Here is a 21,608-nt window from a genome sequence, read left to right as displayed (position 1 = left end):
GTGATTGTTCTTGGCAGTCGAGGCAGATGATGTGGCTGTTGTGCAGCTCCAACTCCAATGAAATGTAGTTGGTACCTGAAACTAAATCTGTCTGTTCCAGTCTGCCCTGGTCCTCTACGTGACTTGCTTTTATAACCAAAATGTTTTTATTGTGGGTGTTCTAGTGGTGGAGAAAAAAATAGCCACACTTGTTATGAAAAATTACAGTTTGAGTTTAGGTCAAACATTTGGTGAAATATGACACTTTCTTCATTGTAACTATGGTGCTTGTAAAAGATACTTGGGGCACCTGGACATTTTATGTATCTTAGAATTTGAATTTCATACCTTTAGCTATGTATGTGAAAATGTAAACAGCCCAGTAATTTTTCTCTGTAGCCACAAGAAAGACGCTGCTGTGTAGTTTAGGAGCCACATTTGTAGCCCATGTAATATTTGTCAGCTCAATTATTTTCCATTTTAATAATACTTTACTCTTCACGTTCTCTGTCAGTTGATATTTAAAATACGGTCCCTTGGCGACCCCTTGCGGTAAATCATTGTAATTGCCGTTCATTCTCACTTCCGCTCCTGCGGTCAAAGAGGAAGCCCCGCCGCTCCATCATGTCTTCTCTATTTTTGTGACTCCAACCTGTTTGTTTAACGCGGCGTTGCTGCCGGAAGGCGGCCGCCTACCTGTCGGTATGTCAATGTCAACGTTTCAAAAGGTGACCCTCGCCACGTGCCTCGTGCTGTGCGTGGCGCTGCTGCTTCCCAAGATGCTGCTGTCCAGGGGGAGGAAGGATGCTGCCGAGCGGCCAGAAGGTGCGTCGCCATTTATTTTCTAACCGTAAAACCGTCCCTGTATTTGATTTGGTGGTATCCTGGTTTCGGGCGGGTTCATAATTCTATCACACCACAATAAAGATGGTGTGTTTATTCTGTTATGAGGCATGAAATATTTCCAAGACAATTGTATCATTCTTCGTCTTGTAATCGCATTTTCCTCCCTACGGGCGGCGCCAAAACACCCAAGTCAGAAATTGAATGTACTTAGTTTTTTCGGAAGCGTAAAGAAAAGTTAACATTATAAACGGATAGGAGGCTGAGCGCGCGACCCATATTTGGAGGCCTCAGTCCTCCACGCGGCCGTCACAGGTTCGAGTCCCGTTGTCTGTCTTCCCCATTTCTCACAACCCTCTTCTCTGTTGACTCACCGTGAAATAAAGGCCACTAAAGTAAAAACATAAAAAAAGATGAACTGAAAAAAAATAAAATAAAATAATAAAAACAGATTTCCAAATCATTTGAAAGCCTGCTGAAAAGTAGAGAATAGTTCTAGTATTTGGTCACTTGGGTTTATATTTCATTGGTTCTGTTTGGGTTGGACACCCATCTTACCAACCTGGCCCCTTCCCTGCAGGCTCAGGCCGTTTTCCTCCCATGATGCACCGGCAGATGGCTCCAGAGGGCCGTGGCCAGAGGGCAGCGGGATCCGGGTTCTCCAGAACCCATAACTCTGATTCCATGTCCAGGGCTAAAGGAGCCGGGACCGGGACCGGAGGCAAATCCAACCTGGCGGGACAGATTATCCCCGTGTACGGCTTTGGGATCTTACTCTACATCCTCTACATTTTATTTAAGGTAAAACAACAATAAATAAAATCATGTGACACTGAGGAAGGAGCTCTACTAACCAGAACAACAGGATGTGGGAATCATTGGGAATGTTGTACTTTTAGATCACATCTAAAGGGAACAACAAGCCATCAGGTAGAAGGTGTCTTCCACATCGATCTGAGAACATGAAGAGGAAGATCAGTGAGTTTCATCTCATTAATAAACCTGTTGATTTTGTAATATCTGGATACCGTTTGCCTGTGAAAAGTATTCACTTCCTTGGATGATTTACCCTTTCATTACTTTTATAAATAATAATACAAAAACTAACTTGCTTGCCTAAAATATTGTTTAACATAATTGTACTTTTTTTTATTTATTTTTTGCCAACATCTATACTTTCGTCCCTTCTGTCATTCAGAGATCTAGTTTATTTATTCAAACCTAAGCTGGGTTGCCATGTTTGTTTCAGAAAGACGGGTCTTAATCCTAGCAACCTCTCCGAGGAAACCACCTTTGTTCGATCTATTTCTGAACTTAAACATTTAGCATTCTGAATCTCAGATGAAGCTCCTGGGTTTGTTGTAATTTCTCCACATGTTAAACCTAAAGGAATTTCAGTCCTGTGAATATTGGGAACAATGTCTCAAATGTTTTTATTGTGTAAATAATCTTTTTTTTGGTTGTTATTTTGACTGTAAAACGCTGGAAAAAGCCAGGTAGCCATGCAGAATCTAGCTGATACTTTCATCCCTAAAACTTACGGAAGGAGCACAGGAGAACTCAGTATTCCTGAACTGGCAGTGGCTGACTGTACGATTGGTTCCACACCGTCTGAATGTCTCGTCTCTTCGGTCCCCCAGCTGACTTCGAGCTGGCCCAGCTGCAGGAGAAGCTCAGGGAGACGGAGCTGGTGATGGAGAACATCGTCTCCAGCGCCCACCACAGTCCTGACAGGTGACTCTTCTGCTAAAATAATTACTTTTTTGAGTTGAGGTTGCATTACTCTGGAAAAACAGACTAGAAACTGCAACTGCATCTGCAGGGTGACGGGGGTCACCGCCGACCAGGAGGAGAGTCTGCTGCAGCAGCTGTCGGAGATAACCAGAGTGATGCAGGAGGGCCAGCTGGTGGACGGGATCCTGCCGGAGAAGAAGGTCCAGGAAGGCTGGGACGGTGAGGGAATGTTGCAAACTCATCATATTCCAAACAAGTTAGCTCAGAAGACTCAATAACTGTGTTTCTATTGACCACAATGGGCTCTTTGCACCTGCCGCGCTGACGTCACAACTGCATGCGCAAATGCGGCTCTCTTTTTTCGCTTTGAGTTACCATGACAGCTAGAAAAGACAAAGTCTTATTTCAGACGCAAATAAAACAATACTATGCACATTGCTGCCTTCCTAATATAATGGGCTTTTAAGTTTTCATGGATTTCCAAACGATCCTGAATTAAGAAGACAATGGCTTGTAAATATTCGTCACTACCAGTTAAAGCTAAAGCCGCACAGCAAAGTTTACAACCGTCACGTCACTCCGGATCAACTTCTTCAGCCTAAAGAAGAAGGTAAAGGAGCTTTCTGTGTTATTTCCATGGAATCACTTCTGTATTCAGCCTGAATGATCGAGTTTATGGGAACGAGAGAGCAGACCAGAGCCAGACAGCCGAGCAACTGATCCGCCTGTACAAACTGCTGTAAACACCGTCCTGCTTCACAAGAAGCATGCAAAACTAATAAAGCGAAGTAACACGGAAACCTTAAGGAACACGGCCATATTTTTCTAAAAGCAACAACTTTGAACCTGAACCGTCAGCTGAACTAGAACTCCGACACCAGAGCTAATGCTAAGCTATGGGCCCGTTGTGCTTCAGAAGCAAAAAGCCTGAACCGTAAAATCCCCGTTACTTGGTCTCTGACACTAACGACAATAAACCACGTAATATACTTGAACATAAGGTAAAAACATTGTCCGTTAATGAATTATGAAAAATGTTTAGATACTTAAATAGCACATTTTTACAAGAAAAATGTCAGAGAATATTGCCAACTAGCATAAGCTAAAGCTAATGTTAGCCACAAAGTTTAAAGAAAGTAAAACTCACCTTCGTATCTGTGAATGTATAATGAGGCGAACATCTTAAAACCTTTCTCCAGCTTATTGTCAGAGCTTCGGATTGATGTACATCATTAATTGTTACCTTGGACAAGCCCTGCAAACACCGAGTGTAAAGAGCCTTTTTCAATAGATCGGAAACGATTGAGCCGCTTTTCCTCGAACGCAGAAGCTGAGGTGCAAAGAGCCCATAGCTGTAGTCGCAACAATAAATTCGCTCAATAGAAACACAGCAATTTTGAGAAAAACAAATTTTTTTGCTAAAAAGTTTTTGCTCTAGTATGAGATCATTTTTCATCTGTATCAAAATTAGTGTATTTAGCAAAACTGCAATAGAAACACCAGCTACATTTCCCGTTTCCATTGACCATTTTATTGCGCAAACCGGAATTGCGAAAATGAATTTGCTGCAACATTCCAGATGAAAAAAAGGTCATGTTTTTTGATAATAAAAGAAAGGTTTAGGTTTGCTAACATGAGTTAGTTTCTTGGTTGTGTCGAAATTTGAAAATTCGCAAATGTCATGAATTTGTGGTGAGAGGCGGTGAGGCAGACGCTGTAGACCCAGGTAAGATGAATAAGTGATTTTAATAAAGAAAAACACAGTCCAGCAACGGGCAGCAGGGCCGAGCGGAAGCCAGGGCTCGACGCCGGTAGCAACCGTTAAAACGACTGGATAACACCGAGGACAGAACGCACATTAGACGACTGCAAGACAAGGACCCGACAGAGACGCAGAGACACAGGTGACACTAAATACCCTGGGGGTAATCAGGGAACAAGAAACACCTGGGAGTAATTGAGGGGAGAACAGGACAACACGGAGACACAGAGACACTGAAAATTTGAAATTAACACAGAGAAAACACAGAACACGACAGCAAAACTGCGATGGAAACAGTAGTTAGGTCTCCATTGACCACATAATTGCGCAAATTGGAATTATGAAAATAAATTTGCTTAATGGAAACGCCAAGTAAAAAAAAAAAGAATGTTCTCCGATAAAAGGTTTTTGTGCTAGGAGTTGGCTTTTTGGCTCTATCAAAATTTGTGTATTTCACCAAACTTTAATGGAAACACTTTTTTTTGCATCACTCAAGTCACATGATCCACAACCAGATGATGCCACTGATTGTGTGAACAAACTTATTCACGTGTGATTTTAATTGTGTTTATTAAATGGAAACACCGTCACTGCAAAACCTTTTTTCAACATTAGCCATTTGTAATGGAAAATCAATAATTGCATGTTACTACAGGCGGAAACGACAAAGAAGGAAGTGGTAGGAGGATGACTTATCGCGGGAACAAACATATTCACGCGTGACTTTAATTGGAAACAGTAATTGCAAATTTTTTTTTTTTTTTTGGCATTAGTGGAATATAAAAAAGTTTGTGACTAAATTTGTTGCAACATTTCCCAGACTATCCAGAGGAACCTCGCCCGTGTTGGGACGGTACCCAGTGCTGCTGTCAGCACAGCCCAGAAGGAGAACCTGATGCAGACAGAACAGAAGAGGCTTCGGACAACCAGGAGGAAAACCTTCTGGGGGGATTTAAAGGTCAAGAGTCTGAAGACACTGAAGAAAGAGCAAAAGAGGAGGAGAAGGAGCATCAGCACAACATGGAAGGTGCTCAGCTTGACCTGGCCGGGGTCCTCAAGGAGCTGGAGCTCACCCTGAAGGTGACGTCCGTGTTGGAGCAGGAGAAAGTCCACGAGCTCAGCCGACCTGCGGCGACGGAAACATCCGGCGGCTCAGTGAGACGGAGGAACAAGAGAAGGAAGGCCAAGAAAGCTGCACCCTGACTCCCATGAGGCTTAGCAACGTTAGCTCGGGCTTTAGGAGCTCTCGGCAGGTTGGCCGTAGCATGGCAGCTGGTGTTAGCATGACAACACCAGCCATGGTAATCTTTCCTTGACCTGGAAGAGAGCAGAACCTGAGCGTCAGGAACGGCTCTACCTGAAGGTTTGGTATCGTAAAGTAGCATTTAAATGAACCGTTTAATAAGCCGAGTTCATACTGCAACACTGACTTTAACCCAGGAACCTGTTTATGGGATTTATTATTTCTGACAAAAACTGTCAGCCAATCATCACTGGTGTATTAAATTTGGGCTTTTAATGATTTATTTGAAATGTTCTGTTTAGAGTGGAATGATCATAGATGCCGGGCCGGACAGAAGCGTAGGCAATAACATGCTGCTGTGTCAAAGAACTTGGTATCACACAGAGCAAGTTCATCTGGGCAGGAGTTGTTCACATATGAAGGCAAATGTTTAGAATTGGAAAGTTATGTCAACAATAAGCTCTAATTTATTACTTTATCACAATCTAAAGCTGTTAAAAGCTCAAGTTTTTTTTTAAAATAAAAAGTTATAAAATATTTATATATTATGGAGCCAGGCCAATGAGAATCAAACTAAAAACTGCAAATGAACTGTGCAGATATGTAATCATGCAAGAAACTTATTGTATAAAATTTTTTTAATGTGGTTCTGGCTTTGATCTGCTCCTGCGTTTCCCACGTCAGAAAGACGACAGGTTTAAGGATTGCCGTTACCCTTTTTAGAACATTTCCAGACTTCCTTGTGTTTTCCACGTTTTTACATTTTAGCATGCAAACTGAAAAAGGTTTTTCCTGAAAACGTATGACGATGTTTTAGAAAGCTGTTGTCAGAAAAGCACACAAGTTCAGACAGAAAATACTAAGATATTCTGAAAGACAATAAACGCTTTTGCTTCCTCTTATTTCACGTTCGTTTAAACGTCTGATCAAACGTTTTGGACTCAAATCAGTAAAAAAAAAAAAAAAAGACCAAAAGCACAACTCAAAAAAAAGATGTTTATTACTATAATGGTAGATTTTACCCATACAATAAAAAACGTTACATGGGTTGATGTAGGCAAAGACTAATTTGAATGAACAGTTTTGTGAGTGGCACATCACGACAGCCTTCTCCTCTACAGATCCGCATCATCCGGTTGGTCTGGGGGTTTTACGGAGGCTCTGCTCCCTCAGTGCTCCATCGGCTCATCGGGTGCTTCTCCAGAAGCCAGCCCCTCTGCAGGCTGAGCGACCTGGACGGAAATACAGATTGTGTTTTAGTTCACGGATATCCTTTCAGACGAAAAGCAGCGTGATGCGAGCCAAAGCGCTGTGCCTTTCTCTGCGGCCTCTCCTCCAGCCCCTCCAGGAAAGACGCCACGTCGTCGTCGTCGTAAATGGTGAACTCCGTGTCCTTACCCACGATGCCGATGGAGACGTTCTGCAACACATTCATTCGTCATAAACCGCCCCAAACAGAAAACCTCCCTGCTGATTTTAAACAATGGTGGGCACTGAAAGGCAGGGGTGTCCAAACTGCGGCCCAAAATAAATCAAAGTGGTTGCCTTTATTCCAGTAAGGAAAACATGCGAAACCCTTATGAAGCTTTAAATCTACAATGATTTATACCTTCCTTTCCCACAAAAAAAACGATTTTCTTTGTTTAGTTCAAATATTTTATATTTCTTAGTTTATTGTTTATGCAGGGGGAAAAAAATCTCTTTTTGTGAGTTGTTTTCTTTTGTTTTTTTTAATGTATATTTTACAATTGACGATTTTGTAAAACGTTTGGCCAGAGCAGGCTGAGAGGGAACCTGGTACCTTGGTGGTGAGGTCCTGCTCGGTGGGGAGCGTTTCTCTGAGGGCATGGAGGCCATGTTGGACCAGTTCATTCAGAGCACCTGCCAACAACAAGGGTCACCGCTGAATGATGTCACAAAACGCTTCTAAATGAGTTTTTGATCAAATCAGACTCTTACAGTCCTGGAACTTGTCCATGCACCTCTCCAGGTAGGTGCGTGCAGACTGGGAGCGCGCTCCGATCGACATGGCTTTGCAGTCAAAGTAGTTTGCCGATGGGCAGGTCTGGAAGATGTGAGGCCCCATGTCCTGGCAGAGAGAAAGATCTCATCACTCCACTTATCGTGCTTCAAGTTAACGCTGGAACTCCGTAAATCCAAACGGCAGAAACTTACATCATAGCCTGCGATGAGGAGCCCGACTCCATAGGGCCTCCTCCCATAGCGCTGTGTGGGAATCTGGGTTTCTATGGTTTCAGTTAAGGATCTTATTTTTTCACTCTAAGGCTAAACAAACATTTAGCTAAGCGTTGAATTTGCTTGTTTCCCTTATTCATTGCTTTTCCTGGAAATGAGTCGGCATTTTTTCTGTGATGTAACTTGCTTTGTGATAGAAAAGCAGATTAAGGGCAGCAAACATTAGTGTCAAGAGGAAGCTTTTTGACAGATCACAGATCTTTATAAAGTCTGCTCTCCAATTTGGGCCAATACCAATATTTGTTTTTGTCCGTTTTGTTTATGCAGTAATTAATAACTGCATAAACTTAAAATGATCATGTTTAGTCCAGTAGAAACACGTCTATTTTCCTCAATCCAATGGATAGAAGCTTGTGTGCTATTAATATATTGGGATCCACATCACTTTCAGTGGTTTAGTATGGATTTTTTTTTAGTCCCAATACTGATGCTAAAGTTCAAACTATTTTTCAAATGAGAACTTTGACAATAGAAAGGATACTGCTGCCGATGAGTGAAACGAGACGAGAAATTGGAAGGGGTCGGTCAAAGACGAATCTCGAGTCCAAACACTCCTGGCGCATAAAGTTACTGCAAGAGAGAAGGTTAAAGGTTAAAGGTCTGATTAGTCAAAACATACAAGCAGGCTTAATCTGGTTAAGAGACATGTTCCCTGTTTGATGTCTGTCAGATGGAGGTGAGAGAAAATCCATCTGTTTAAAGGGGAAGTAGTCCAGATATTCCAAGCGCATAGTGGCATTTTACAGCACAGTGTTAGCTTCAGTTGTTATTAAAATGTTATATATATATATATATATATATATATATATATACACATGAAATATGACAGAAGAAATTTGATTTTGTAATTGGGCCTGTTTCTTTTAAGAAACTCCTGCTCTTTCTGAAACTCCGCCTCCAGGAAGTCATCTCAACATCATTCCTCTAGTAAGCCTTTAAGAAAGTTGTTTTTTTTTTTTTTTTTACCAGTGTTTCATTGAGAAGTAGCTCCTAGAACAAGCTCAGTTCCACCAGATGTTTGCTAATTGCTGCTGGCTAGTCTGAAGGAGCTGAGTGGCTGGATAATCTGTAGCTCAATCAGACCAAACTTCTCTTGCTTTAGCTCAGTCAGAATCACCAGAATTTTTTTTATTTGCTAAATGCCATAATATTGAGAGAAAGAAAATATGTCAAGCGTTTTATTGACGTCTCCGAAATGTCCAACGTCCAGCTAGATCCAGGTGATGGACGTCCCTCATGTCCTACCAGAGCAGCCTGGCGTCAGCAGTCAGTCCGGCGATGGAGATGCCAATGTGGCTGTCGACATGCAGGATCTTCTTCTGGTGGGCCGCCAGTTCAGACTGGGCTCTCTGTTCAGAATTAAAACAAAAAACATTATGTGACCATACCAAATCCAAGTGTTTTTTTACATTTTACACAAACATCTTGCTTGGAAGGTGTTGTTTTCCCAAAACGAAATGAGATGCTAAGATCACAGATAACAAAAGGAATGATTAAAATTAATGAGCTCTGTCAGTAATCTGACACAAGCACATTGTTCTCTCTGAAAAGGCATCAGGAAGTTTGGTAGATAAAATTTTATTTCACACAAAACTAAGTCAAATTTCATGGGTATCAGTCACGTAGGAGTTCATTTCATACACAGAGTTGTGTGGTTATGTTTAATATGAAAATATCTGTGGTGTTCCCAAAGTTTATTATACAGGCAAATTTAGCAAACTGAGAAAACTTTCAGGAAAACAGCAATGATCCTGGCTTCACTCTCAGGACATTAAGCTCATCTTTTATATAATATTATTAAGCCAGACACGATAAGCAGTAAATCAATTCATGCTGCAAATCTGCTGTAAACATTTGACACCTAGTGCAAAGTAGTTTGTTTGCTTTTCTTTTTTCCCTTTACAAAACTGGCCCCTTTTGCCTGTTTTCCCTGTCAAAGCTGAATAGTTCATATTTTTTCAAACTCAATTTCTGTTACAGAGACTTCATAATTCGTTTCAATTTTTTGTTGTTTCGTTTATTTGAAATGTTTTCCAGCTGTAGTGTTAAACGTTCTTTGGAGATTAACGTTTTTTCATCTTAGGGGGCATGTACTTCCATTAATATGACATTATTATTATTATTATTATTATTATATTAGCTCAAAATCATTTCAAAATGACAATACTTGAAATTATAGTTATAGTTTCTGGGACTATTCATTGTCCAGCAAAATTGCTTATCGTGACAGGCCTATTTATTATGAAGCAGAGGTTACAAAAACATTTCTTCACACACACGCTGAAACACAGACTGCTACAGGAGACCCTTCCTGCCCGCAGCCATCACCAGCGACAGTAACTCTTTGGAGAATCCTGAATTAATATGAGTTGCAGCAACATTTAAATTCCCTTTGGGAACAGTAAAGTACTTTCGAATTTGAATTGAAAACAGTATTGATTGTAAACACCTTGGTAAATGAACCAGAGGTTGTAATTAGCTCTGATCTGTCGTTAGCAGGTCAAATACTGAAAAATCTGTTGTTGTTGGGGGTTTCCTCCCCCCCCCCCCCCCCCGCACCTTTCAGAAACTTCATCAGTACTAAGAACAATTATTGTCAATCTGTAAACATCCAACCAGAACCACCTACTCTGTTGTTAAAATCTTTAAAGTCCTAACAATCACATTTCCCTTCCCATCCCAGAGGGCTGTATGTCATACCTTCAGTGCAACGAGGACAGCGTGTGTTTTGGATTTCAGTCCCACAGTTGCTGAGCCTTGCTTCACCGCTTCCATGGCATATTCGATCTGATGGATGCGACCCTGCGGACACAGAAGCGCCTCAGAAAACGGCCTTGAACTCGGTGCAACTGGAGCCTGCGGGGGGGAAACTCACCTGAGGGCTCCATACTGTTACATCGTTGTCGTACTGGTTGCGGAACTAGAAAGAAAACAAGCAAGACGTCAAAAGGCATGCAGAGCAAATTATACAATTTGATAGCTGGACAAACACAACAGAACCAGACGCACGTAATTGTCTTCCATAAACACGAAGTTCTTTATGAAAATATGTGTGTTTAAAAAAAAACCTTCTAGGTAAAACGTACTGTGCCCGTCTGTAGCCTGGGCAGCTTTAGTCAGGGGTTTTAAATGACCGTATAGCCGCTAAATAATTGATAAACCCGTTAAACGATGACAACTCAGTAGCCTATGCTAGCTTGAACCGTTTATTAGTCTACACTGCGGTTGTAGCCTAATATATACACATTGGATTAAAATATACACATTAAATGTATCTAAAGATTTCTCCAAGCGAATTTCTTTACATATAAGAATGCAACACAAATATATCATGTTATTTTAATAAAAAAGAAAGTGACCTGAGACAAAGCGAAAGTAAAGCCACGGTTCTCCCTCCGCTCAGGGCATTTATGCTAACTCAATCTGGTGCGGCTAACTTCAGCTAGCACCTCGGCTGTACCCCGCTGCCGACGGTTTAAAAATGACACAAATAAGCTTCTCGGGTTTTATCATGTAGTTTAAGGAGACGTGTTCTCCAGTACCCCACAGTGGACTTTAAAGAAAAGTTGCTTCGTGTTCCCTCTGAGACAGCTTGTAATGCTAACAGCTACTGAAGCTGTTTTGCTTACTCACAGTGCAGACACAACTTAGCAGGCTAACGCTTAGCATAGCGTGACTAAATGAACCCCTGATCAAAAATAGCGACATAACAATAACTAACTAGACATTTTATTGTTAATGTACATATCGCATATTACTAAAGTGATAAAGCGGCATTCAGCTTCGTTCAAACCTACCATCTCTGCTCTGATAATGTCCAAGTGCCTGCGCAGGCTGTGTCGCTGTGATACTCGATTGTTCTTCCTGGATGTGATGACAGGGGAGAGCAGAAGAGTGCCGATTTCAAATCAGTCATCGGTCTCCCGCCCCGAGTACAATTAATTTTATTGGAAATTTTTAATTATTTTTTATTATTATTATTATTATTATTATTATTATTATTATTATTATTATTATTATTATCAAACCATTTACGAATATGTGGCAAGACACAAACATTTCTTTTCAAGATCCCAATTCATCAAATCCGACTGATCCTGACTTTTTGCGAAAAACAGTCTCTATTAGTCAAGCAGAAGCAGTGGCGACATATCTCAGCGGACTTACGTCTTCTGAAAAGAAATGCCCATGATTATTTTTAGATTCATAGTTATTAAAAAGATTTATTTTTAAATCTTGTAGCTTCCTACTCCTTTTCAAAATGATTCACTACTTTTTGTTGGATTATCTCACAAGGTAAATAAAATCTAAAATATGTTAAAAAAAAAAATTTAAAAAAAAATAAAAAAAGAAAGAAAAATGTCCATTGACATTCACATTTGCTATCTGCTGCCACAGTAATTATTTCTAAAATATGTATTTTTATGTCACAATGGACTTTTTAAAAAATTAACCATTTCTGTGAAATTTCCTTGAATTCGACTACAGTTTTACTAATGTACAAAATAAAAACGTGAAGTTGAATTGTGCCTCCATACCTTTCATGTAGTAAACATGGCCCGAACTAACGTAAGTTTGCTTAACTGTTGACGTCTTACATCCGTTTTCATCCTGGACACGCAATGGCAGCATTCGGACACTAGGTGGCAGTAGCGACTTAGAAGAAATCACTGCACGCTCTCCCCAGTTTTGATTCGATGTGGCGGAACATAAGTTATTATTGTGTGTCCAGATTTAGCTTGGAGAACAATTTAGTTTGGACACACCCACTAACTGCTTTCCCTGAAGAAACGTCAGCGAAGAAAACCCAGCGGACCTGTAGACAACAACCGTGAATGTCTTATAATTACTTATGACATTTCGGATGCCTTAAACCTAAACATTTTTACGTTCAGGTGTAATTTCAAAGGATATTCTGATTTGTTCTGACAAAGAAAATTTCTGTCAGTTTTTTTTTTACTTGTGCACTTCAAAAGGGACATATGCAAAATCCACTTTTTGAGCCTTTAAATTTAAAATGCTTTCAGTGACGTTCTCGACGCTCCCGTCAGCTGCCTCCTCAATTATGTTGAGCCTTTGTTTACTTCTTTCATATTGTGTAATGCTAATTACTATTTGAAAAGGTATCCGACATGCATGGACACTGTAGTTAAACTACGCTCCATACTGTAGGTAGTTGGTAGGGATAAAAAGGGTGTAAATACGGTAAGTACACCATGGCAATACACTCATTTGAACGCCTGGTTCGGCATGTTCGTAGTCTTCATTCTCCTGCTCGGAGTCAGACTCTGGGTCCAACATGCAAGATACGATGGACAAGTCTTCCGTTGTTGACATCTGCAGTATATAATCGTATCGCTGCTATAAAACTACAAAAATGGCCGAATAAGGTGTAAAGGAGGGGGGCGTGTCGTGTCATATCTCAATCACAATTAAAAAAAAAACCCTTTGCAAAACGAGTTGCTGTAAAACCCCTCAGAACAGGTAAACGAGCGGACTGTGGAGCTGCAATAACCAGGAATTCAGACCAGAACATTGAGGTCCTACTTTAAATGGATGATTTAAATATGAAAAAGAAGTATTTAAAAGCATGAAATGTCCGCTTTAAAGTATCGTTTGAGAATAAATTTCCATTTCGTGGAACAGTTTTGCACAAACGTTGCATAAAAGTGACCAGAGGCTTGGCGTGGCTTCATGGCATGGTTGTAAAAAACAAAAATATTTCTCTTCAACCACCACCTGCTGACCTCCAGAAAATTTCTCGACACCGGCCGCCTTTCTTTTCCCGGAAATCCATAACTATATTTTTACTTGATTGCCCCCAAGACTGATCGTAAGAGAGAGGAGTGTGTTCAGTCATCAAGGAAGGTGTAACAAGTACGTATTCTTTAGGATCTCAATACATTTTCTAATGTGCAAAAAGAGAGGGCTGCATGGGGGGGATCAGGAGGAGGGGTAATTTTCTCTCATTGTGTCACTAAATCTCCCATCCTGGACCTTATGAGCGCCTGCTCTTACACTTGACCATAACTCACCCCGCCCTTCCCCCCCCCACCCCGCTGATGGCATGATGTACCCTTGATCCGGCATGGGGGGTCGATCTTATGATTGGTGGTGTGTGTGGCGGGGTGAATTAGTGCGGCCGTGCTGACGAGCTCCCCACCCTCTGCCAAGGCGGTGGCGGCACGACTTCAGCCATTACATCAGCTCTCCGGCTCCCTCCTCTGTGATTGAGATTGTAAAGGCTGTGCTGAGCTCAGCATGTTTTATTTTATTTTATAATTTTTTTTTTCTTCCCTCTTCATCCCGAGGCCCTCATTTAACTCTGCCAACTCCCTAGCCGCCGCCAACTCCAGCCTCTTCCACCGCCACCACCTCCACCCACCTCCACCCACCTCCCTCTCTGCTGTTTAATTTTTCAAATGGAGAGCAGCCTGAGTCACTGTGCGACGGGTCCAAGACACACACAGCAGACCTGGAGATGATGCCTTGAAGGAAAATGCCTTTAACCGCTGAATGCAGTGTGTTTGCTTCCACCCCAACAAGCATTGTTTTTAAGTTTGTTTAGTGACGGCGAAATATTCGTTTCCATACCAGTTTTGGATGTAATTGCTTCAACTTGTTTTGTTTTTTTTTTCCTATCTTCTTTTGTTGTTTTGAAGATATTCCGAATCTTTGGAATGAGGTTCTGTTGAGCGATTATAACCAGCGAATATCTTACTTGCACTAGATAGCTGTCTTGGCGTCTTCGCTAGTGTAAACCCCGATCATCTTAAAACATCTCTATTTTCTAAAACAAATCATCGTCACGCTTGAGTTGGGCAATCATTTACACAACAGTTTATAATTATTTACCTGGGAAATTGAGGTAGGTTTGTGTGCCTCACCTGTGATTTTCCTGCAAGACACCAATACTAAGAACAGAGCGTTTCCACTTAGAAAAGCTTTTTGACGTAAAAGTAAAGCGGCGTAAAAAGCAAAATTACTTTGAAGTAGTCTAAATGAAGACAATTTTCTCAGTCCGTATCGTTAAATCATTGCCATGGTTGCATTAGCCAGTTATCTACAGGAAATTAAGCTTGGAGGTGGTGCGCCATCGATGACTCTCCTGGGTGAAACAAGTACTGAGAACAGATCCTGCAAAGTGTTTTCTGGCAGAATAACTGTCTGGTATAGAAGTTAAATAAAGAGAACATGAAATAATTTCTTAGCTAAAGTGAACACCTTCGTATTGCTTTTCACACTGCAACAAGTACAAAATTTTTGACATTTTAACAGTTTTACTTTAAATATTTGGAACTATCTCTTTAAGCTGGACTGGAGTCATTAATTTACAGAACAAAATTAGTTTGGAAACTTACACCTCGCTTTCTTGTTTCTTAAAACAGGTCCAGGTTTGATCCCTGGAAACGACCGGGGTTAATGGGTGGGAAAAGTGCCAGGTTCGCATTAAGCTGAGAGCCGACCTTAGAAAAGAAGGTCAAGGCTCACCAGTTCTCGATCTTATGCCGTACCACTATGTTTATAGCTCCTCATACTGGATGTTGTCATTGTCTCCAACATTTCCTGCGGCTAAGAGCCTGGGCTTGTAGGTGCGAGCAGAAAGGTTAGCGGGGAGACTCGGTTCCCTGCTGTCAGCTTCCTGTTTTTGCGCTTGTGCAGCACTGAGATGGTAAATCGCTGATGATGCTTTTAGGTATTAAAAAAGCACATTCTGCTCTTAATAATATCAGCAAGACTGTTGTTCTGTCTTTGCACCTCCACAGAAAGGACTGCTGGGCTGGGTAGTTAACATAAATGCAGTTTTAAAGCTGGTGGGAGAGAAGTCTAGTAGTTCTTAAGTTAGAGAATACCGGAGGACAAGGCTCAACGTTTTTCACAGGCTGCCATTTTGAATTCTTCAACCAGTGGTGGGCCGTCAGGGCCTGCAAGGCCTTCTCTGCTGGCCTAAAAATATCTGAATCACAGACTGATATTAATTATATTTTGTCCATGAATACGTATTAAATAACTAGAAATGGTCTGTCCGCTTCCTTTCATTGCTAGCCCCCTGGTTGCGCTGCTTCCAGGCGTGTATTTTCATATTTAAGCATTTAGCCAATCACATTTCAGCCACTAATTGTTGCCAGGGTCAAAGAAATCTGCCTGGAGGCCTTCACAATCAGTTCTGCGGGCCCTGTAGCATAAAATAAATGTCAATCAAACTGTTGCTTCAACCAATCAGATTTTGAGTTGGCGACACCGCGGCCCTCTAGCAGGTGTAACGTCAGCGTATTCACACGCTCTGATTGGCTAGTCAAAGAGTGTACTAGCCAGAGCTAGCAAACTGCATCTGTAGCGAGCTGCACAAGCCAAGATATTGTTGTGTTGATTTAATAGCTGGTTTGTCAACCCACAATGGGTGAAGGAGGAGAAGAAATGGATTTGGTTGGAGATTTACTGTCAAAGCCATTTTCAAGACGGACTTTTCAAGAAAAGCTGGACATTGTTAAGCAAAGTTTAACAACCGAAGCTAGCAAGCCTGTCACAACCGGGAAAATAATTTGTCCGCCACTTTCAGTCTACTAACTAAAACTTATGCCAGAAATACGATAGTTCAGGCTCGACTTTCAGCATTAGCTTCGATGGCGATAGAAAAGGACTTCTTCATGGAACTGAAACACACGGATAATCTGCACAACAGAGTAATTGAAATCTTCTTGAGGAAAGAAAGGAGGATGGATTTTGTGTACAAATAATCAGGATTTTTGGTGAGTAAAATGTTGCTATATTCCTAAATAATATTGCAATTTTATCAGGTTATTTTTTATGCTTTTTTTATGTGTGTCGCAGCTGTAGAAGTTTTATAGCCATAAAATAGTTATTGAGGGTTGGATTGATTCAGACGGAGCTCTACTGAAGGCCTAGGTGTGAAATTCACGGCCCGCCACTGGATTCAACAACCTGTTGATAACCTTGTTTCACCGAATGACGTAAGGAAGAATGGTAAATTTGTTCTGTTTATGTCATTTCTTTATGTCATTGTGTTAATGACATTAGTTTACCCAAGAGATTGAATTAGATAACTTGAGATAACTTTAGCCTTCAATTTGCTAGTTAGCCAGCGCAAGCTAGTCCTAGCTATCTACAATGTTCACACTTTGACAACACAGACAGTATAGTCAAATTAAATTAGTAGTGTTTCATACTGAGCAGGAACCTTTTTATCCAGATTTAAATGTTTATATGTTTTTTTGCTCAGACCAGATGTTTGATGCCATACACTGGCTAAGTCGCTAACAGGAAGAACATAAATAACTAATTAGTTAAAACTGAACAGGCAGCTGCAGACTCAGTGGTCTCAAAAACTTGATATATATTATCATTTCATCCCTTTTTTCCTTTATTTTGTACTTTAAACAAAACATTTTGTACATATGTTGTTGTTGCGGTTTCAATCACCCTTTAGACTCTTTGATTCTTGTGCAACGTGACAGATTGTGGCCTCTAATAAAATCAAATTATCAATTGGAGTCCTAAAACCAGATTTCCTGACAGTAGACCAAGCATTAAACACAGAAAATTTGCGTCAAGCCAATAAGCTTGACACATGGTTGGTGTAAAAAGTTCAGAAATATAAAGAAACGTTTTTTTTTTCTGACAAGTTTAGGTTTGAAACAACCTAAACAGCAAAGGAGCTAGGTGACCAGAGCCTGTTTCCATGTTTTCTTCTGTATTTATGTAAGAAATACTTCAAGCTGAAGTATATCGGCTTTCTCCAACAATTGAAAACCCGGGTAGGTTAATTTGTCCTAAAATAACCTTAGGTGGATACCCCACTACTTGCTGAGGTAGCCTCTAGCTACAGCTAGCCTTAACATTAGACAGACATTAGAAGATATCTAAAATGCCCATCCACTGGTTGATATTTAACCAAAATCTGGGTTGGAAAAATTACCCAGAGGTTATTAAGTGTAGGAAAAGACCATCTCTGTGGCCAAACCGAACCAGACTTGTTTTAAAACCTGTGATTTTACAGAAATACATACCAGTTAAAGTGCCATTAAAGTTTCCCTGGAAAAGTACACCCCATGCTTTGTGAGGAAAAGCGTTTTCTGGGAGAAGCTGATTTCAGTCATTATGTCATTAGGATTTTTCAATCTATCACTTTTATTGTTTTACTGCCAGGAAGTGCGGCCACGCCAGTGCCAGAGAACCAGCATCCATCATTTTAATGTTCTGATTACCTCTGAACGCAGCTCACGGAACAGAAGTTTGAAAACTTCTTTCAAATCTGCATTTCATATGCGGAGATCGAGAGGTTTCCATTTTGGGCTATTCTAAAGGAAAGTAAATAAAACAGTGACAAAGAAAACATATTAAATACTGCATGTGAACTCAGTTAATATAAAAATAGGTTGCTTTTTTTTTTTTTTTTACAAATTATTTGGTGTTTTAAAATTTGCATTTTATTTAAAGGAACTCAGTGTTTTTGTCGTTTTTGAAGTTTTCTGGACGTTTGTTGCAGATTAGAATCGAATGCTGCTTTTCCATGTTTGGTTCTGATTCTGGTTGATGCAGAGCAGACCAGAACCAGAACACCTGAGAGGTCTGAACAACAGCATGTCTTTAATGGACGTTAGACAGCTCAGTCATTTGTAAACCAACACTAACGGGACAGTTAAAGCACCTGGTCCTACCTTCCATTCAGCTCAATGTTTGTGTTGTTGCTTGACGATCCAAGCGTCTCCCTAACAATCCCATATGAGTTGTTTTGGCCACGTGTCCTAAGGTGTACATGTAAGTATAAAATCACCCGGGGAAATCAGTCAGGCCTGCAGAGTAGTTGTTAGAAAGATCAAATCTGAGGATACCTCCTATGTTCAGTATTGGTTTTTTATGTTTAACAAAGATGGCTTCCTTCACTCCTCAAACCAACGTCCTACCTTGTTCTAATTGTCACCATCGACATCTTCAAACAGCTGTCCCTCATACTCTACACTTGTTCTTGAACTAATGAGTTTGTTCTTCTATGTTTGACCTTATGTTGCTTTTGTTTCTGCATTGACGAGGTCTGAACAACCATCACTGCCACGAATCTGTCTCAGCGTTTTACCCCTGGTGTTTTGTCTTTGGGAGGAACCAGTTTCTGTCTGAGAGAGTTGTTGGGTTTGAAACGCCCTGGAATATTAAGCCTGGAAAATATCCTTGACTTCGGACCCCACAGCCACGTATGAATGACAATGTTCCCAAACTTCTTCTTGCTGAAGTGAGCTTGGTGTTTTTCTCGCTGCAGATTTTTTAAAAGTCTAGATACTTGCTAGGACTTTGCAGTTGTTGTTCTGGGGTCTTTCCTTTCTTGCCTTGGCCCTATGATTTCGGTGAAGACCGAAGACACAGCCTTAAAATACGTTTCCACCTGTATGCTTGACAGTGGCATAAATAATAAAAAGCCCGGAGCTCTACGAGAAATAGACAAAGCTGAAGACAAATCGTGCGATGAGTGTTTTTCAGCGACTCGGAGACTGCTTGACTACCTGCACTTACTGATTTGACCCCTGCACTGAAAGGATGACCCAGACGTTTCCCATTTGACATTTAAAGGCTCTCGTAACTCAAGACAACAACTGGCTATCGGAATGTCACAGCGGTGAGTGAACGCGGCCTCTGACGTTAGTCATCGTCTGATGCGAGAAGCTCATGGAAGAAAGCCACTATGGAGTAACTTATAAACTCCAGGGTGAAACACTGCCATCAGAAACGGTGATTGTGATTTTTATAAAAGGGAGCTGGGTCGGAAACGACCTTTTTAAACAATGATGTAGAAAAATGTTACGGTGAAACATACTGATATTTACTGCCTTACTATTCTTGTTATTGTTATAGTTATAGTATGTTCCGCTTGCAGTGTGAGATGAGAACAATGTCTTCCGTCAGCTGTTATCCCAAACTTAAACTTTTTTTATTCTATTCATGATGACTGATGTTTTGATGGCAGCAGCAGTAGGGGGGAACAAAAAGTTGGGAGAAACTGGTAGCTTATCCTCTTTATGAGTCATAATTTTTCATCTTTCCTGATAAATGTAGACGTTTATGTCAACTTTAGACCTCAGCGACTCACTGCTTCTAGAGGCTAAGAACTGATGCTGCACTAACTGGTGAAGAGCGCCATTTCTTTGAGCAAAACATAACTGGTAAAAAAGGAGAAACACATTTGTACAGGCAGAAAACAAGTTTTTCATACATTTTTCAAGTTTTTCCAACTAACAAAAACGGAGAGGTCTGTCATTTTCAAACTTGATTCTCTTCAACCATTAGGACCAGAATCTGAACAATAATCCAGAAAATCATATTGTACAATTTAAAAATACTTTTATTTGATGAAATACACATTTGATCACCTAGCAACCACCAAGAATTCTGACTCTCTCAGATCTATTAGTCCGTCTATAAGAAACCTTTCTGTCCTCCGCTGACTACCTCTAGTGAAGCCACCAGTTTGAACTCGTTGCCTATAAAATGAGTTCTAAAAAAAAAAAAGAAAAGACACCTGTCCACAGCATCCCCCACCAAGCAAACAAGCCAACCCAATCCCAGTGCAAGGCCAAGAAACCCAAAGCAACCACAGAGCCTGGCTACGTCAGCTCGGCTGCACCAGCACTCACCCAGGTGACCAACGCCCCCCCACCACAAGGGGGCAGAGTAGGACTACTTCAACATCATTTTTACTCAAGTAAAAGTAAAAAGCAGCCGTCCAAAAAATTACTTGGACGGCAAGAGTAAAAAAGGTTTTGGTAAAAAGTCGACTCAAGCACTGAGTCACTGATCAAATTATCAAGAATTTAATATTTAAGAACTGCATAATCAGGCGAACCAAAATATGAAGTCATGCTCAAATTTTGGTGTTTTAAGGACAAAAATAACAATGATTCAAATAATTAACAAAAAAATATATAAATCAGGCAAAAGACTTTTTTTTAAAAATCCAAATCAGGTTTTATCAACATAAAATTTATGAAACTTTATCAAATACTGCAGATGTGTGTCTGTGTCTGGTGAATTTTTTGGTTAAAACATTAGGAATACTTCATAATAAAATTACTCAAGTAAAAGTAAAAAGTACAGTAAAAATACTCCTAATATATATATATATATATTTCAAAACAGTTACAAGTTCTCAAAAAAGTTACTCAGAAAAATGTAATCGAGTACCACACACCTCATTTGCTTTCGCAACTCCCTTTTACCTCTCTGTTTGTACGCAGTTAGAAGTCAGCCAGAGATATGCTGGAGTTGAGGATATGATTCTGAATTTTGGTTGATTAGGTTTTATTTGTTAAACAGTTTTAAAAACCGTAATTATCTTCTATGTCAGGCATTGCATGTGCTGGTTTGCGTCGTCTGTAGCATCAAATCTGGATTTTGTTACAACTATTTCTAGTTGTAACAAAGAGAAACGTTCGTGTGGCATAACACTTTGACAGCGACAAATTTTCCAAATGCAAAACATGCAGGCTTGAAGAAGCCTTGCATTTTATTCTGACATGATGCAACCCACCTACCATTGGTTCCAGTTGAGCGAGCATGAGAGCAAATTAGAACGAGTCAATATTAGCAGGAAGGAGGAAGTCCAGCACACAGCCAAGGACTCTGTCATAAGCTAAAGGTTACCCCAGGCTGATATTTATGCCTTTTGCTTTTGCATTTTGAGAAATCAGTTCAAATAACCGATAGACATGGTTATGTCTTGTGGGATGGCTTTCTGCACAAAACGCATGAAGGCCATTTTCAGCTCCCCGCTGCGGATTTCCA

At 40.5% G+C, this 21,608-nt stretch overlaps 2 protein-coding genes across 2 annotated transcripts; one reads left to right on the top strand and one right to left on the bottom strand.

The window, feature by feature from the left end:
- The first annotated feature begins 54 nt into the window (after nucleotides 1–54).
- On the top strand, nucleotides 55–6,468 carry ric3b (RIC3 acetylcholine receptor chaperone b). The gene is made up of 6 exons (XM_028027296.1): nucleotides 55–804; nucleotides 1,403–1,623; nucleotides 1,722–1,800; nucleotides 2,463–2,556; nucleotides 2,645–2,775; nucleotides 5,139–6,468. Exons 1-6 carry the CDS (start codon nucleotides 684–686, stop codon nucleotides 5,519–5,521), a joined length of 1,029 nt encoding a protein of 342 aa, XP_027883097.1. The 5' UTR covers nucleotides 55–683; the 3' UTR covers nucleotides 5,522–6,468.
- Nucleotides 6,469–6,543: 75 nt separating this feature from the next.
- psma1 (proteasome 20S subunit alpha 1) lies at nucleotides 6,544–11,738 on the bottom strand. The gene is made up of 10 exons (XM_028027324.1): nucleotides 11,615–11,738; nucleotides 10,693–10,737; nucleotides 10,518–10,619; nucleotides 9,063–9,166; nucleotides 8,299–8,387; nucleotides 7,737–7,807; nucleotides 7,521–7,650; nucleotides 7,363–7,442; nucleotides 6,877–6,981; nucleotides 6,544–6,793 (listed from the first exon to the last, which is right to left on the bottom strand). The coding sequence occupies exons 1-10, from the start codon at nucleotides 11,615–11,617 to the stop codon at nucleotides 6,731–6,733; spliced, it is 792 nt and encodes a 263-aa protein (XP_027883125.1). The 5' UTR covers nucleotides 11,618–11,738; the 3' UTR covers nucleotides 6,544–6,730.
- Between the last annotated feature and the right edge of the window lie 9,870 nt (nucleotides 11,739–21,608).

Source organism: Xiphophorus couchianus, chromosome 2 (assembly GCF_001444195.1).
Source record: "Xiphophorus couchianus chromosome 2, X_couchianus-1.0, whole genome shotgun sequence".
NCBI lineage: Eukaryota > Metazoa > Chordata > Actinopteri > Cyprinodontiformes > Poeciliidae > Xiphophorus > Xiphophorus couchianus.
Note: the sequence above shows the minus strand (reverse complement) of the source record. Positions and strands in the feature narration are given on the sequence as shown.